The 13,994-nt window shown below is 36.3% G+C and overlaps 1 protein-coding gene across 1 annotated transcript in view; it reads left to right on the forward strand.

Annotated features, from left to right (window-relative positions):
- The window catches only part of Vta1 (vesicle trafficking 1), a 40,191-nt gene continuing 26,197 nt past the window's right edge, over positions 1-13,994 (forward strand). Inside the window, exons 1-2 of the mRNA XM_048354196.1 lie at positions 1-165; positions 13,750-13,844. Coding sequence (XP_048210153.1) covers positions 54-165; positions 13,750-13,844 — 207 coding nt within the window. The 5' untranslated portion in view covers positions 1-53. The remainder of the gene's footprint in view (positions 166-13,749; positions 13,845-13,994) is intronic.

A 13,994-nucleotide genomic window follows, 5' to 3' on the forward strand; every position in this document is an offset into this window, starting at 1 on the left:
AAGCGGAAGTGCCCGTGTCACCTGAATTGCAAGGGCTGCTTCCTGGAGTGGAGATGGCCGCGCTGGCTCCCCTTCCTCCGCTCCCGCCGCCGTTTAAGAGCATTCAGCACCATCTGAGGACGGCGCAGGAGCACGACAAGCGGGACCCGGTGGTGGCCTACTACTGTGAGTCTTCCCGAGCCGCCGCGTCCCCCCCACCCCGTTCCCTCCCGCCGCCCCAGGTTCTCTCGGGGGCGCCCCCCCGCCCCCCTGGGCCTTGAACCTGATCCTTGACCTCCTGGCCCTGGGGCACGCCTGGGTCCCCGCTTTTCTTGTGGAACCTGACCGGGCCCCTCCTCCCCCAAAGAAAAGCCCCAAACACCTAAGTATGCCCGGTCCCAGAAGCGACTCTCCGGGCTGCAGCACTCAGGACGGACTTGTCACGGATTGTCTTCTAAGGCACACCTTCCCCCCTCCCTCCTCCCCCCAGCACACACCCCCTTCCTGGAAACCACCTGAGTAGTGGACTCGTTGAACTCGAATTAAAAACAAAGCGAGCGACCCGGGGAGTAGTGCTGTACCGGAAAGCCTGATAGACTTAGCTGAAAACATAGTAGGGAGTGCAGGCTAATTATGAGCACGCAGGCCCTTTTTGAAACTCCAACACAGCGCGAGACAAGCGTTATCTGCTACCAAAGGGTTGAATATAACCAATACCTTGTACCTGGAATGGAGAAGTTTGACGGCAATGTTCCCACCGTGTTGTGATGCCAATGGGAAACCAGGTTCCATTGGTTGCGACCTTTTCCTTTACAGGAGTTCACGTGAAGGACTGGTACCGGTAATTTTATGTAAAGCTTTTTTAAAAAAAATATTTAATACATCTCATCTTTTTTTTTCCCCCTACAAATAAAATGACTGAACTACTGTAGATCTCCTGGAAAGGTTTCTTTGGAATGGAGAGGTTGGATGTGGTAGGTGCTTTTTTTGTGGATATCCTAAAGAGAGCTCAAACCTAGTCCATTTTCATGCCTTCCTTTCTTGGACCCCTTTTCTCAGAGGGGCAGGCATATCCATCATTTTCCACATTTTCTTAACTCATGATTCATTCAAATGCCTGGCTTAATTGTCACCTTTTCTGTAGGCAGCAAATTGATTGAACCGTGTGTTAAGGCTCTTGTTAAAATTGTACAGCATGATTTAGGCTATATTTGTTCTTCAAGCTCCACAAGAAAGAATCATTAATCATACATTCATCATATATTTATTGAGCGTTTAACATATACCAAGTATTACTACCCAGTGTAGCTACAGTTTCTATATTTATCTTGTACCAAGCATTACTACCTACAGAGCTATGGTTTCTGTATTCATAGAGCATAGAGTGAGAGTAAGGGAATTAAACAATAAAAATAAAATAGTATGTAACTTAAAAAAAAAAGGTAAACAGAATAGGGAGTACCCCACATACTATTTAGGGAATTTAATTTTTAGTGTCTTCAAACAGCACTTCACTGAGTTGACATTTGTGCAAAGAAAGGGGTGAAAGGCTTGGATGCACATTTTAGAAAGAACATTCTTTACCGAGGGAATGAAAATTCAAAGGCAGAGTCCTGGCTTGTAAGAGGAGAATGGATACTATTGTCACTATAATGGATAACGCCAGGAGAAAGTGGTATGATAAGGACAAGGAAGTCACCTCATTAACAGTGAAACAGGGTCCCTGTTGCCCTGCAACATTATTCTCTGCTCTTGGATTCATTACATACCCTTGTGACTACCCTAGGACCTTTTATTTCCTGTGTCTTCCTCAGGCTATTTCTTTCTAAGCTGGTCCAGTTTCACTTATTTAAATAAATAAAAGCTTTTACCATGATATTTCCTAAAAATTGCAGCTTTGTTTGCCAAACCTCAAGAGCCTGCTTTGGTCTTCTCACCATTGTCTTTCCATCCTTGCCTTGGAGAGCCTTTCCAGCCAGTTGCTCTCTGATTTCCATGCCCACTCTTTCACTGAATTTGCTATCCAGGTCCTGAGTGAACACTTTCATTGTAAGTCCTCTTGACACTTAGTCACACTTCATTATGAAAATAATGATGTGACCCTGCATACTGTCCACACAGAGTATAAGGAATAAGAAAGTGAACACTGATGTACTCATCACACTTCTCAATTTTTGCTTATCTAGAAGTGAATGGTGTCTCATGGGAGTGATATTTGCAATTCATTGAGACTTAATGAGACTCCCCATCTTTTCATATGTTAATTATCAATGTGATGTCCTTTTGAAGTGCCTATTTATTGCTTTTGCCCATTTTTTTCTATTGTACCTTTTGTCTGTTAAGTTTCCCATTTTTCTCTTGTACTATTTGTCTATTAAGTTTCCCAGTTCTCAGTCTGGTTTCTAACTGCATGAAACCCTTATTCGAATATTTTTAATTTCTTTTTTTTTTGAGAAACATTCTTTTTTTATATTATTAATTAAATTTTGTTGACAAGGTGTTGTACAAAAGGGGTACAGTTACATAATAGGGCAGTGAGTACATTTCTTGTGAGATCTTACATCCTCGTTTTTCTTTCCCTTCCCTAGATCAGGTAGGCATATATACAATACCCAGTGTACCAAAATTACATACAGTAGTCACGTGGCATATGCCAAAAGAAATTCACCTAGAACTTTAAATATAACGTCAACAATAGTGTTTGCTTATCCTTGTCTTATATGATCATATATACATAGCTGTTGAGCTATTGTGATCCACTTAGAGGTCTGTTTTAGACCTTTTTATGTTTAGTAGTTGTTTGGTTTTAGATACATAATGTAAGATCACTGACCCAAACCTGTGGAAATACCATTTGACAAGAAGTTTTTTGTTTTCAAGAAGTTTTTTATTTTTAATTTCAAACTTAGGTTCAGCACATTTGTATTGTTTCTGATTGGTGAATATATGAATAAAGCTATTGTATGATTTCTCTGAGATAAAAAACCAAAGTGTGCTTTTCCTATCATTCTAACAGCGTGAGCGACACAGCTTCACTACATCCTCTTTACCATTTTGTCATTATTTCTTAATTTAGTCATTCTAATAAATGGACAATTTTAATTTTTATTTCCATGTGTCTAATGAAGTTGAACAACTTTACATGTATTTCATTTATTTATTTATTGCCAGTCCATGAGCTCAGATCACTCTTCCTGGCTTCTTTTTGCTCAAGGCTAAAATTCTACCACTTGAGCCACAGCACCACTTCCAGCTTTTTCTGTTTATATGATACTGAGGAATTGAACCCAGAGCTTCATGCATGCAAGGCAAGCACTCTACCGCTAAGTTATATTCCTAGCCCCCTTCTTTTAATATATGTATATCATATCCAGTGAAAGGTTCTGAATATATTCTAAGTATTAGTATTTTGTCAGACACTTGTTTTGGAAGTATTTTCTCTCAGTCTTTATTTAGCTTTGTCTTTTTGTTTTTACATAGAATGGTTTTAATTTTAGTAATTTTTTCCCTGACACCAAGTTTATATATTGTTGTGTATTTTTATTGAAGTCCTAATCCATTTATTTTCTCTTTTCTCCAAGAATGTTAAGTGAGGCTACTTAAGCTGATTCAAAATTTTAAGGGATTACCATTTTGAAAGTTTGGTGATGCCATGATGCTAGTATTTAAAATACTGTTTACAAGATTGTTTCTATTTGCCCAAATATTAGTTGGGTTAAAAAGCAGCAGATGTCTCTTTCAGAGGATCAAAGAAATCTTGATATAGCAGACCCTTGTGCTTTTTATGAAGGTTGATGAAATTTTTTAGATGGAAATTAGAAAAAACTCTTTTCCTTCCTTCCTACATAACTCTCACATTTTTACATTCTATATTTTTCCTCAGTATCTCAGGTGCCTTATATTTTAAATCTAAACTTGTTGTTGCTTCCCTGGCTTCTGCTCTGAACAATCAATCTGCTTAGTTCATTATGCATGCTAAAATAACACAGAGTAAGTAGTAATTGATGGGGTGGACTATAAACATTTAGAAATTCTATGACATGACCGGTACAAATTAATGTAACAGATCCTGCATTGGGAAAAATATTTTCAATACAGGAGACAAAAGGCTGGTATCACTGATATGTGTGACACACTCATACAAATCCATTTTTTAAAATATCTATAATCTCCATGAATAAGTGAACAGACATGAATATGCAGCTACTGAAAGAACTTGTGCTGATTGCTAACTTTCAGCTTAATTAGTTATCAGTATGTATTTTTAATGTAAAATTTTAACAGTGCAAAAGAGCATGGTATTCCTCACTGACTTGATGATGCAAATTACTATGAAGTTTTGGAAAGCATTTGGCAAAATGTAAAATATCTATAATTTAGCAATTGCAGTTGTGGAAAACTAGTGCTTAGGAAATAGTAATATACTAAGAGTGTTCTGTAGAAATTTTCTGAATGTTTTGTATTTGTGAAGTTTTTCTTTTTTCTTTCTCCAATGGAGCCAGAAAATATAAGTCCATGTTTACCACATACACTGTATGTGTGATAAATGTTTTGAAAGTGCCAGATTTTGTCCTGTAGACAAAGCTAAACCCAGAAAGATCTTTCTAAGTTGGATGTAATTATAGGCTGACAATTTAACTCCACAATATATGTGTAGAATATACATACTGTCATACTGTCTCAGCATTCTGTTCAGTCTGCCTCCATACCACTTCTTTTACTCACCACACCCACTTCATTTTTATCCTTGTGGTACTACCTTAAATATCACTGTTTACAGGAAGGCCTTCTCTCAATCCTCCTTGTTTGAGGTGTATCCTCTGTTTGTCTTCATGGTGTCATTTATGGCTTTTAGTTAGTTGTTTATTTTGCTATCTCTCTTCTACACTGTGAATGTGTGGAAGTTTGCTTCTGAGATTTTCTTTATTCATGAACTGTGCCAAATGGTGATAAGTCACTAGAGATATCCACATAATAAAGCTCCAAACCTGGGAACTTGACCTAATCTTAAGTGGTCCATAGAGGAAACTGTTATCACTGATTTGTCACCTAAGAAAAAAGCTAGACAATGACAGGTAGCTCCTGGCCTTTGTGTCAGTTCTTTCCTTTGGGATACCTGATTTTGTCCTTCTGTTACTAAGTGACCAGGACCTACCTCAGTGAAAAATGTCAGAGGAATACTGATTGACTGAAAAATGTCAGTAGTAGCTGAGCGCTGGTAGTTCACACCTGTAATCCTAGCTGCTCATGAGGCTGATATGTGAGGATCACAGTTCAAAACCAGCCTCAGTAGGAAACTCCATGAGACTCTTATCTCCATTCAACCACCAGAAAACTCAGTGGCGCTGTGGCTCAAAGTGGTAGAGCAAAACTGCTTAGGGACAGCAGGCCCTGAATTGAAGTCCCACAACTAAAAAGAGAAAAGTTGTCACTAGTAGTAGTAATTAGAGAAATGGTTGTTGGGTGAGCACCATTGTGAATGATGAGTAAGGGTGTTAAGTTGATGGTAAATTAAATGGGAGAAAAGTCAGTATAGTAACTTGGTTTAGTCCAAAGTGTTAATGAAGGACACACTCCGTGCTTTCTGTCATTAACACTATTGTTATTACCTGTGAGCTCCATACCTACCTCCCCCCACCTTTAATAAAGCCAGAAAGCAGGAGTAGCAATACCAATAGATAGTTGATGATAATTTTCTATTTAAACTGCCAGATTTGATTTTGTAAGTAAAGCTAAATCCAGAAAGGTCTTTCCTTTGTTTTTAAGTTTTTTGTAATTAAAGGTTTAAAATTTCTAATGATTTTTTTCTGAAGTTTCCTCTAGGGGGTGATGTTGTAAAATCAGTAGACTTTCTGTAAAATATGTAAATGTTCTAGAGAGACTATTTGCTTATATGATTTTAGGAAAATCAAATAGTTGTTCATGAAACTATAAATACATATAGTTATTTGAGTTCAGTGATGGCACAGCACATTCAAGTACAAAGTATTATAGTTTAAATAAAGCTAAATAATACTAGTTTCCCTTGGCAGAAGATGTCAAACCACACAGCAATTAATAGTTGTTAATAGTCCTATTATTGCTTGTGGTTAATCACTTAGAAGTTGTCTTTTTAAGTCAGGCAGAAAAACCTAATTAACCCATAAGGAAAAACGTTTCCTTTTTTTTTTTTTTCCTGGTTTCAGAATTTGAATGATTTATTTATTTATTTATTTTACTATGTGCTAACTCAGGATATTGTAATGTGACAATGACATCTTAACAAAAACACAGAAGGTTTACTATTAACGAGAATTGCATTCATCTGTTGTTTTTCCAAAAGTTTGCAAAGTTGAATTTCATTTTATAAAAATAGTCATTTTAATATTCTTTATTTTTTATGAGTATTAGCTTTGTAGAAAACACTGTGAGGTTGAAGGAAGAAGGTATGTGGAGTCAAAAACATATCCTTAGCTTTCATTTTCTTTCTTGGCACCTGGACACATTTCAGCATTTTTGATAAAGTTTATTCTAATAATCCCTATATTTCCTTGCTTGAGATAAAAGCTTACATACTCACTATACATTTTGAACTAACAAGATTATATATATATGTATATATATGTTGTGTGTGTTTATGTATGTTGTGTACATGTATATGTGTATATGTATGTAAGTTTCAATATGCATATTGCTGCTTTCACTCAGAATTCACCATTGACATGTTAGATGATCACTCTCCACTGACCTCCATTCTTCTGTTTCCCTACTTTTCTTGAGGTGTTTAGGGATTTTCTCTTTTGGGGGGTAGAGGAGGCATTTTGCTTTTTAACTTCAATTTCCTTTTGTTTCTTTTTGAAACACTGTTGGAGTCTTGGTGAGAGCAATTCTTTGTTTTCAGGAATATTCTAGGATATCATTGTTCTAAATGGTGATCATTCTCCCCTGACATTTTACTGGAAAATAAATAAGCCTCCATGCTCTTTTAGCTTCTCTGGTATTACTTTTGCCACCCTTGAGAACTGTGACAAGCTAATCAATGCTAATGTTAAAAAATCTGAAGTCTGGGCTGGGGATATAGCCTAGTGGCAAGAGTGCCTGCCTCGGATACACGAGGCCCTAGGTTCGATTCCCCAGCACCACATATACAGAAAAACGGCCAGAAGCGGCGCTGTGGCTCAAGTGGTGGAGTGCTAGCCTTGAGCGGGAAGAAGCCAGGGACAGTGCTCAGGCCCTGAGTCCAAGGCCCAGGACTGGCCAAAAAAAAAAAAAAAAAAAAAAAAATCTGAAGTCTATAAATGAAGCACACAGCTTAATAATTTCCTTGAAAGATCTCAGTGGCAGTGTCCATGAACGATATACCTGCAGATAACCATGTTTTATCGGACTGGACTTCTTAATGTTGTAGTCCAACTCAGTGGATTTTACCTACAGGAGCCTATGACAGTATAAAAAAAGACACATAAGTATAGTAAAAGTTATTTTTTGTGTGTATGTGCCCTGGTACTGGGTCTTGAACTCAGTACTGGGTACTATCACTTGGCTTTTTTAATCAAGGATAGTGCTCTGCCACTTGAATCACACCTCCACTTCCAGTTTTTTGGTGGTTATTTAGAGATAAAAGTCTCACAAACTTACTTGCCCCAGCTGGCTTCAAACCTTAATCTTGAGATATCAGCCTCCTGAGTAGCTAGGATTACAAATATAAGCCATTGAAACCAGACAAGAGTGATTTTTCTAACACATAAAAGCTAAATTCTAAATGTCAGTTGGGCACGCATAAATCCTTTAGGGTGTGTTACTGTACTTGAATATTAGCTATATAAATAAAAATAAGCAGGAGATACTTAAGTCAACACACCACTTATTGGCTACATAACTCATTGTACAAAACAATGAGTTTTATCATGTTTTTTTCATATATGAATATGAAATGTTTTGAATATGAAATGTGTCCAATAGGCACATATTTTAAACACTTTTTCCCCAGCTGGTAGTATGGGAGTGGTTAAAAACTTGAGATTTGTCTTCAGCCTCATGGTTAACCCATCTTATCCCCATTCCATCCTCTTCCTCTTGCATAATAGCCCTCTTCTACTTTGTCATGCTCTTTGTTTTGTTTTCCTTTGATTCCGTATGTGAGAGAAAACATAGACTATTTGATTTTCTGAGTCTGACTTAGTTTATTTAACATGCCGATGTCCAATTCCATTTATTTTTCTGAAAGTAGTTTTCATTCTCTGACTGAATAGTCCATTAAGTATATAAATACAATTTTCTTTATTCATCAATTCTTCAACACTCAGCCTGATTCTACAATTGGCTCTTGTGAATTGGGCCTGAGTAAACATGGGTATGTTGAGAACTACCTGTATTTTCTTCTGAGCTTGATCTCTTTAGAACATGTGCTCAAGAGCAGTATCCTTAAATCATGTAGTAGCTCAACTTTTTTTTTTAATAGAAACCCTCATGCTGATTTTCACAGTTACTGTACGAATTTACATGTCCACCACCACTGTTTCCTCACCATCATTTGTTGGATTCTATTTTCTTGACAATAGGCATTCTGACTGGGGTGCGATGAAATCTTAGTATGGTTTTTATTTGCATTTTCCTGGTGATTAAATGTTCAATTTTTTTTCACACAGTTGTTGCCCAGTCATATTTCCTCTGGAAAGGTATTCAGTTCATTTGATTAGATTCTTTTATTGTTCAGTTTTTTGTTAAGTCTTTTAGTTTTGTGTTACAGTAATCATTAGGGCAAATAGCTGGCAAGGATTTTGTCCTGTTCTGTAGACTGTTTCTACTAGTGATTCCTTTGCTTATAGAGAAACCTTTTTATTTGAGCAAATTCTTGCTCTTTTTTCCTGTGCCATTTTTTTTCCTATTCAAAAAGAGGTTGTCTATGCCTATATGTTGACGTGTGTCTATTATGTTTTCTCCTGGTTGTTTCATAGTTATGAATTTGTCTCCTTTGAATTGACTTGTATAGAGTGAGAGATAGGAATTTATTTTTAACCATCTACATTTGTATATCTAGTTTTCCCAGAAACATTTCTAAGAGGTTGTCTTATTTCTAGCATGTGCTTTTGAAACATTTGGTAAAGATCAGATATATGTAAATGTGTACTTTATTAATTAGGGAACTCACCATTATATAGTAAAACTACCTTTTTTGTACAGTGATTATTTTCCTACTTTTAAATAATTACATCAATGTATGGCCTGTGAAAGTTACTTAATGTTAGTTATTAAGTTACTATTACTCCAGTTTGGTAAAGTTTGAAGACATTTTATCATTGAGACTTAGATTTTTATCTATCATGACAACCTTCTTTTAATTGAATAGCTAAAACATTTATATTTAACATCATAATTAGTATGTTTTAGATTGAAGTATACTATCTTGCTGTTGGTTTTTTAGTAATTTATTTTTCCACCTCTTGGATAATTGGAGGAATTGCATTGTGTTTTAGGATCCCATCATTCTGTCACATATATACTCAAATTTACTTTTTCTATTAGCTTGTCTTCCAGTGTGGTTGTCTTATATTGCATTTTATACATATACTACACCCTATAGTATATTTTTACTTTTTCAACCAGTTCTGTTTACAAGAAATTTGTAAAATGAAAAACATTAAAAGAAATATTTGACTACATTTTTTTTTTTTTTTACTATTTTCAGCAGTCTTCATTCCTAGGTATATAACTCTTAAGTTTTAAACCTGATGTCACTTTCCACTTGAAAAGCATTGTTTCCCATCCAGAGTTGCTCCCAGTAAATTATTTCAGCTTCTGTTGTGTGGAAATAAGCCATTAATTCAGTCTTTATTTTTGAAAGATATTCTTGCTGGATAAAGAAACCATCAATTTATTTTTTTCTGTCAGCAGTTTTCTGCCATAGTCCTCATCCTGCTTTGAGGGATCCAAATGCTTATGTTAGAACACTTATAAGTATTCTCTTTTTTCTTTAAAATTGTTTTACTTTGAGTAGTTTTTATTGTTATGCTGAAGTTCATGAATCATTTCTTTTTTTGATATATGTGCTATTAATCGTTTCCACTGAATTATTCATCTCGTTTACTGTGTTTTTCATCTCTAGAAGTACCATTTCAGGTTTTTGTATGAATTCTGTTTTTTCTTTTTATTGACAGTTTTCTTTGAATACTTTCATAAATAATTTCCTAGTATTTGAATGTTATATGATATTTCCATTATTTTGCCATTGTTTGATCCACTTGGACTATTGGACTTTGACTCATTTCTTCTCAGCCAAATTTTCCTGTTGTCATTTTTATTAGTTTTTGATTGGATGAGGACTTTTAGTTTTCTAATGCCTAAATTGTGGTCTTACAAAAGAATTTGATCTGGCTCACCCATGTTATCTCCAGCTCCGTTTGATTCTTTTTCTCATGTTTTCATTGTTGTCAGTATTTCTAACATGGGGGGGGGTGCATGCATAGGAATAGGTTGGCCCCATTACTAAAATATGGCTTTTGAATGTTACCTTGGGTGAACATCTAGTACTTCCATTCTGTCAATTTGGAATTTAAGACTATTCCAGCTCTATGTGTGCACTGGAAAAAGATCAGGTCATAGCTCTTGTTCATTCTTTGGCTTCGTGTAGCTTTACCCACACACATCTACACAGAAGTATTCCGCTGAGCTTCAAAGTTACCCCTGTTCAAATAGACTTATTTTTCACATAGCTCTCATGTGTTCATAATTCTGCCCTTCTTCAAATACCTCATTCTTCTTAAACTCAGATCTTTTCTAAACTCAGTTTAAAGGACAACTTTATACTTGAAAGGCCCCTTCTTGCCCCAGCAGATTTGGGGCTGATATTAGATGTTTATTTGTTTCTTTCTCCAGCTACTATGATCTTCTGTTTGATTCTGTTGTCTGGAAACTTATTTCATATATTTTGTGTACTTTTTTTGTTTCAGTTGAGTCTGGGGTTTGGGTTAGTTTCATTTGGTTGTTTTTATTGTTATTTTTGTTGTATGTAGTAGTGTTGTAAGTCTTAAGTTATTTCACCATGGCCAGAAGTAGGATCTGGTCTTATTTTAATAATCAGATTGTCACATAGTGCCAGCTATGTGTCAGTAGTGTGTGTGAAGGGGGGGAGGAGGAGAGTGGTGGTGGTTGAATTGCTGGGCACTTAAGACTCACACTTGTAATTCTAGATTCTCAAAGGCTGAGATGTGAGGATTGCGGTTCAAAGTTGGTCCAGGCAGAAAAGTCCTTGAGAATCTTATTTCCAAATAAAGCTAGAAATGGAGCTATGGTTCAAATGGTAGCCACGAGGCTTGAGCAAAAAAAGCTCGGGGACAGTGCCCAGAACACACACACACACACACACACACACACACACACACACACACACACACACACGAAGTTAAAGCCACATAGAAGGAAATGAAAGGAGAGAATGCTATAATTACAAAGCAGAAGCCACTGAACTAGAATAGCCTGTAATAATATCCATCACCAAGTAGATGAAGAAAAGGTGATTGTATTCTGGAAATAGATGTTTGATATACTTTTTGGCTGTAGAGCAGATTGAGAGTGTAATTGAATTATGGAGTAATAATGTGTGACGGAGAGTACATACAAATTATTGGAAGTCATTAAGAATGGAGAACCTATTTATATGTTTGCCTAAGAATTAGATTCATTTTCTTATTGCAGAATATCCAAAAATAAAAACTGTGTAAAACTAAAATTCACTCTTTGCTTAAAATTAAGCAAGTCTTCTATTGGCAGTATCCAGTACCCTGCCATCTCCATGAAGTTATCAGCGACCCAAGTTCATTCTAGCTTCAAAACTACAAAGGTCACATGTATTGTAAGATGAGTACTAGAGTGCGTTTGTCTAGTATGTTTGTTCTAATTAGTAAGGAGGCAATCTTTGCCGTCCTGCCCAAATAACCTTTTAAGAAGACATTGCAAGAGATTTCTGGGTTTTAATTGTATTTTGGTGTGAAGAATGCCAGGAAATATACTCATTTTACTATATATGAGTGTCTCTAAACTTAGTGAGGAAGATAGGAAGAATGGCTGTGGAGTGGTAGTTGACATTCTTGGCCACATTATTATCAATGAAGGGAAAAAAGGGTGGCATGAACTTTCAGACTAGGGTATTGAGATGCTACAAGAATGCTGGAATGTAGCAGTAGAATGCAAAGAGAAAATGTTGCCAATTCTAAGGTTAGACAGTTGTAGAGGATTGAAAATGAAACAAAAGAAGCATTACTCAAGATCACTGCACCTAGAAGTGATTTCTTCAGATGGCATCAGGCTTAAGACAAAGGAGAAGGGATCTGAGAAGATGGGGGGAGTATGCTTATTATGAAGTAGTGGTCCTAGAGGATATGAGCACAAGGATAAGGGTGTAGCAATAAGACCCAGACTGGAGCAAGAAAATGCAGGTCCTAGTTGAGAGGATTGAGAGGATGCAGTAAAACAGTGACTCCCAGCCTTGATCACCTGCTCATGAGTTTAACAAATACTAAACACCAGTTGCCAGTAGGGTGTAGATTATTTACAGTTGCACATTATATCACTATAGCTGAGACCAGTGGTGACTCTTCGGAAAAATAGGTGTAACCTGGCATAATACTGGTCTCTCCTCTGTACTGAAAGCCTTCCTCTTCAAAATAAACTTGAGGATAGAGATAGACTAAATAAACGACTATATGATGGGTGTATTAATACATGCCAAAGGAGATTTTGTCAGATTGACATAATTGAATATCCCAAGAATAACAGATACCAAGGCCGAACTAACTTATCATAGGACTTGGAAGTGCCGGCAAATAAAAATGTGGTACAGTAGTAGACTAACACTAATACTTGAGGATAGACAACTGGGCTCTGTTATCTCATGGAAATGCAATGTATGATAATGAATGACAAAAGTGACATTTCTGTCAATAGGGCAGAATAAGCTGTCCTTTCATTCATGTATTTTATCTATTCACAGAATTTTTATTGAGAACCAACTATTTTCCTCAGTGCCAGGGGTATATCATCATACCGTGTAGATAAAGATCCCCATTATCGTGGAGCTTAAATTCTATGTGGGGTAGATGCTTAGCTTGCAGAGAAGATAATTGCACGCTATCTAGTAAAACCGAGGGGAATGGTTTCTCAAGATTGCATGGGGTGGGGGACCTTCTCATCACAACTAGCTTCTGCTGGTGGTTGTGAAAGGGACTGATTTGGAGACTTTTTTCTGCCATGACTGGCCTTGAATGATCCTCCCAATCTCAGCCTCCCAACTAGCTAGGATTGTAGATGTCAGCCACTGTTACCCAGCTAAAGTTACGGTGTTTTCCAAAGAGGTCTTTAGTTTTTCTTAAATACTTTATTATTTAAAGAAGTGTATTTATTAAAAGAGATAATATACAGAAAAATGACTAAATCAGTTCCTCTTGTAAAACAAAGTGCAAGTCTCATTTTCTACCATTCTAGCCCATCTTCTATATTTTAAGAGTAGGAAATGGTCTTGTATATATGGTTGTTTTCTGGGTGTTTTTAAATTGAATTTTAGATTCTTTGACACCTTCATCTTTTTTTTCTTTCTTTGTAACGCAAGGCCAAATGGAAGACCTTTCTTGGTTAAAATGTGTATTATCATGGCTTTTTTGCATTCTGTGGATAATATAAAATGTTTATTTTAAATTTACTTTTAAATGACTTAACAGGAAAAAAAACCTTAAGCAGTCATGTAAAAGGAAATTTGAAAGCATAATTGTTCAAATTAACTTAATTTTCTTTTTATAGGCCGTCTGTATGCTATGCAAACTGGGATGAAGATTGACAGCAAAACTCCTGAATGTCGTAAATTTTTATCAAAGCTTATGGACCAGTTAGAAGCTGTAAGTTAAACAATCAACACTGATAATCTGATTCTGTTTTAAATGTCACTCTATTTTGGGAGTGGGAGGGAAGCGTGTATATATTGTCATTTTAGTTCTTCTGGTTGGCAGCACCAGGAAAATTCATTTTTTGTTTGTTGTTAACACCAT

The sequence above is a fragment of the Perognathus longimembris genome, chromosome 9 (genome assembly GCF_023159225.1).
Source record: "Perognathus longimembris pacificus isolate PPM17 chromosome 9, ASM2315922v1, whole genome shotgun sequence".
In the NCBI taxonomy this organism is placed as follows: Eukaryota; Metazoa; Chordata; class Mammalia; order Rodentia; family Heteromyidae; genus Perognathus; species Perognathus longimembris.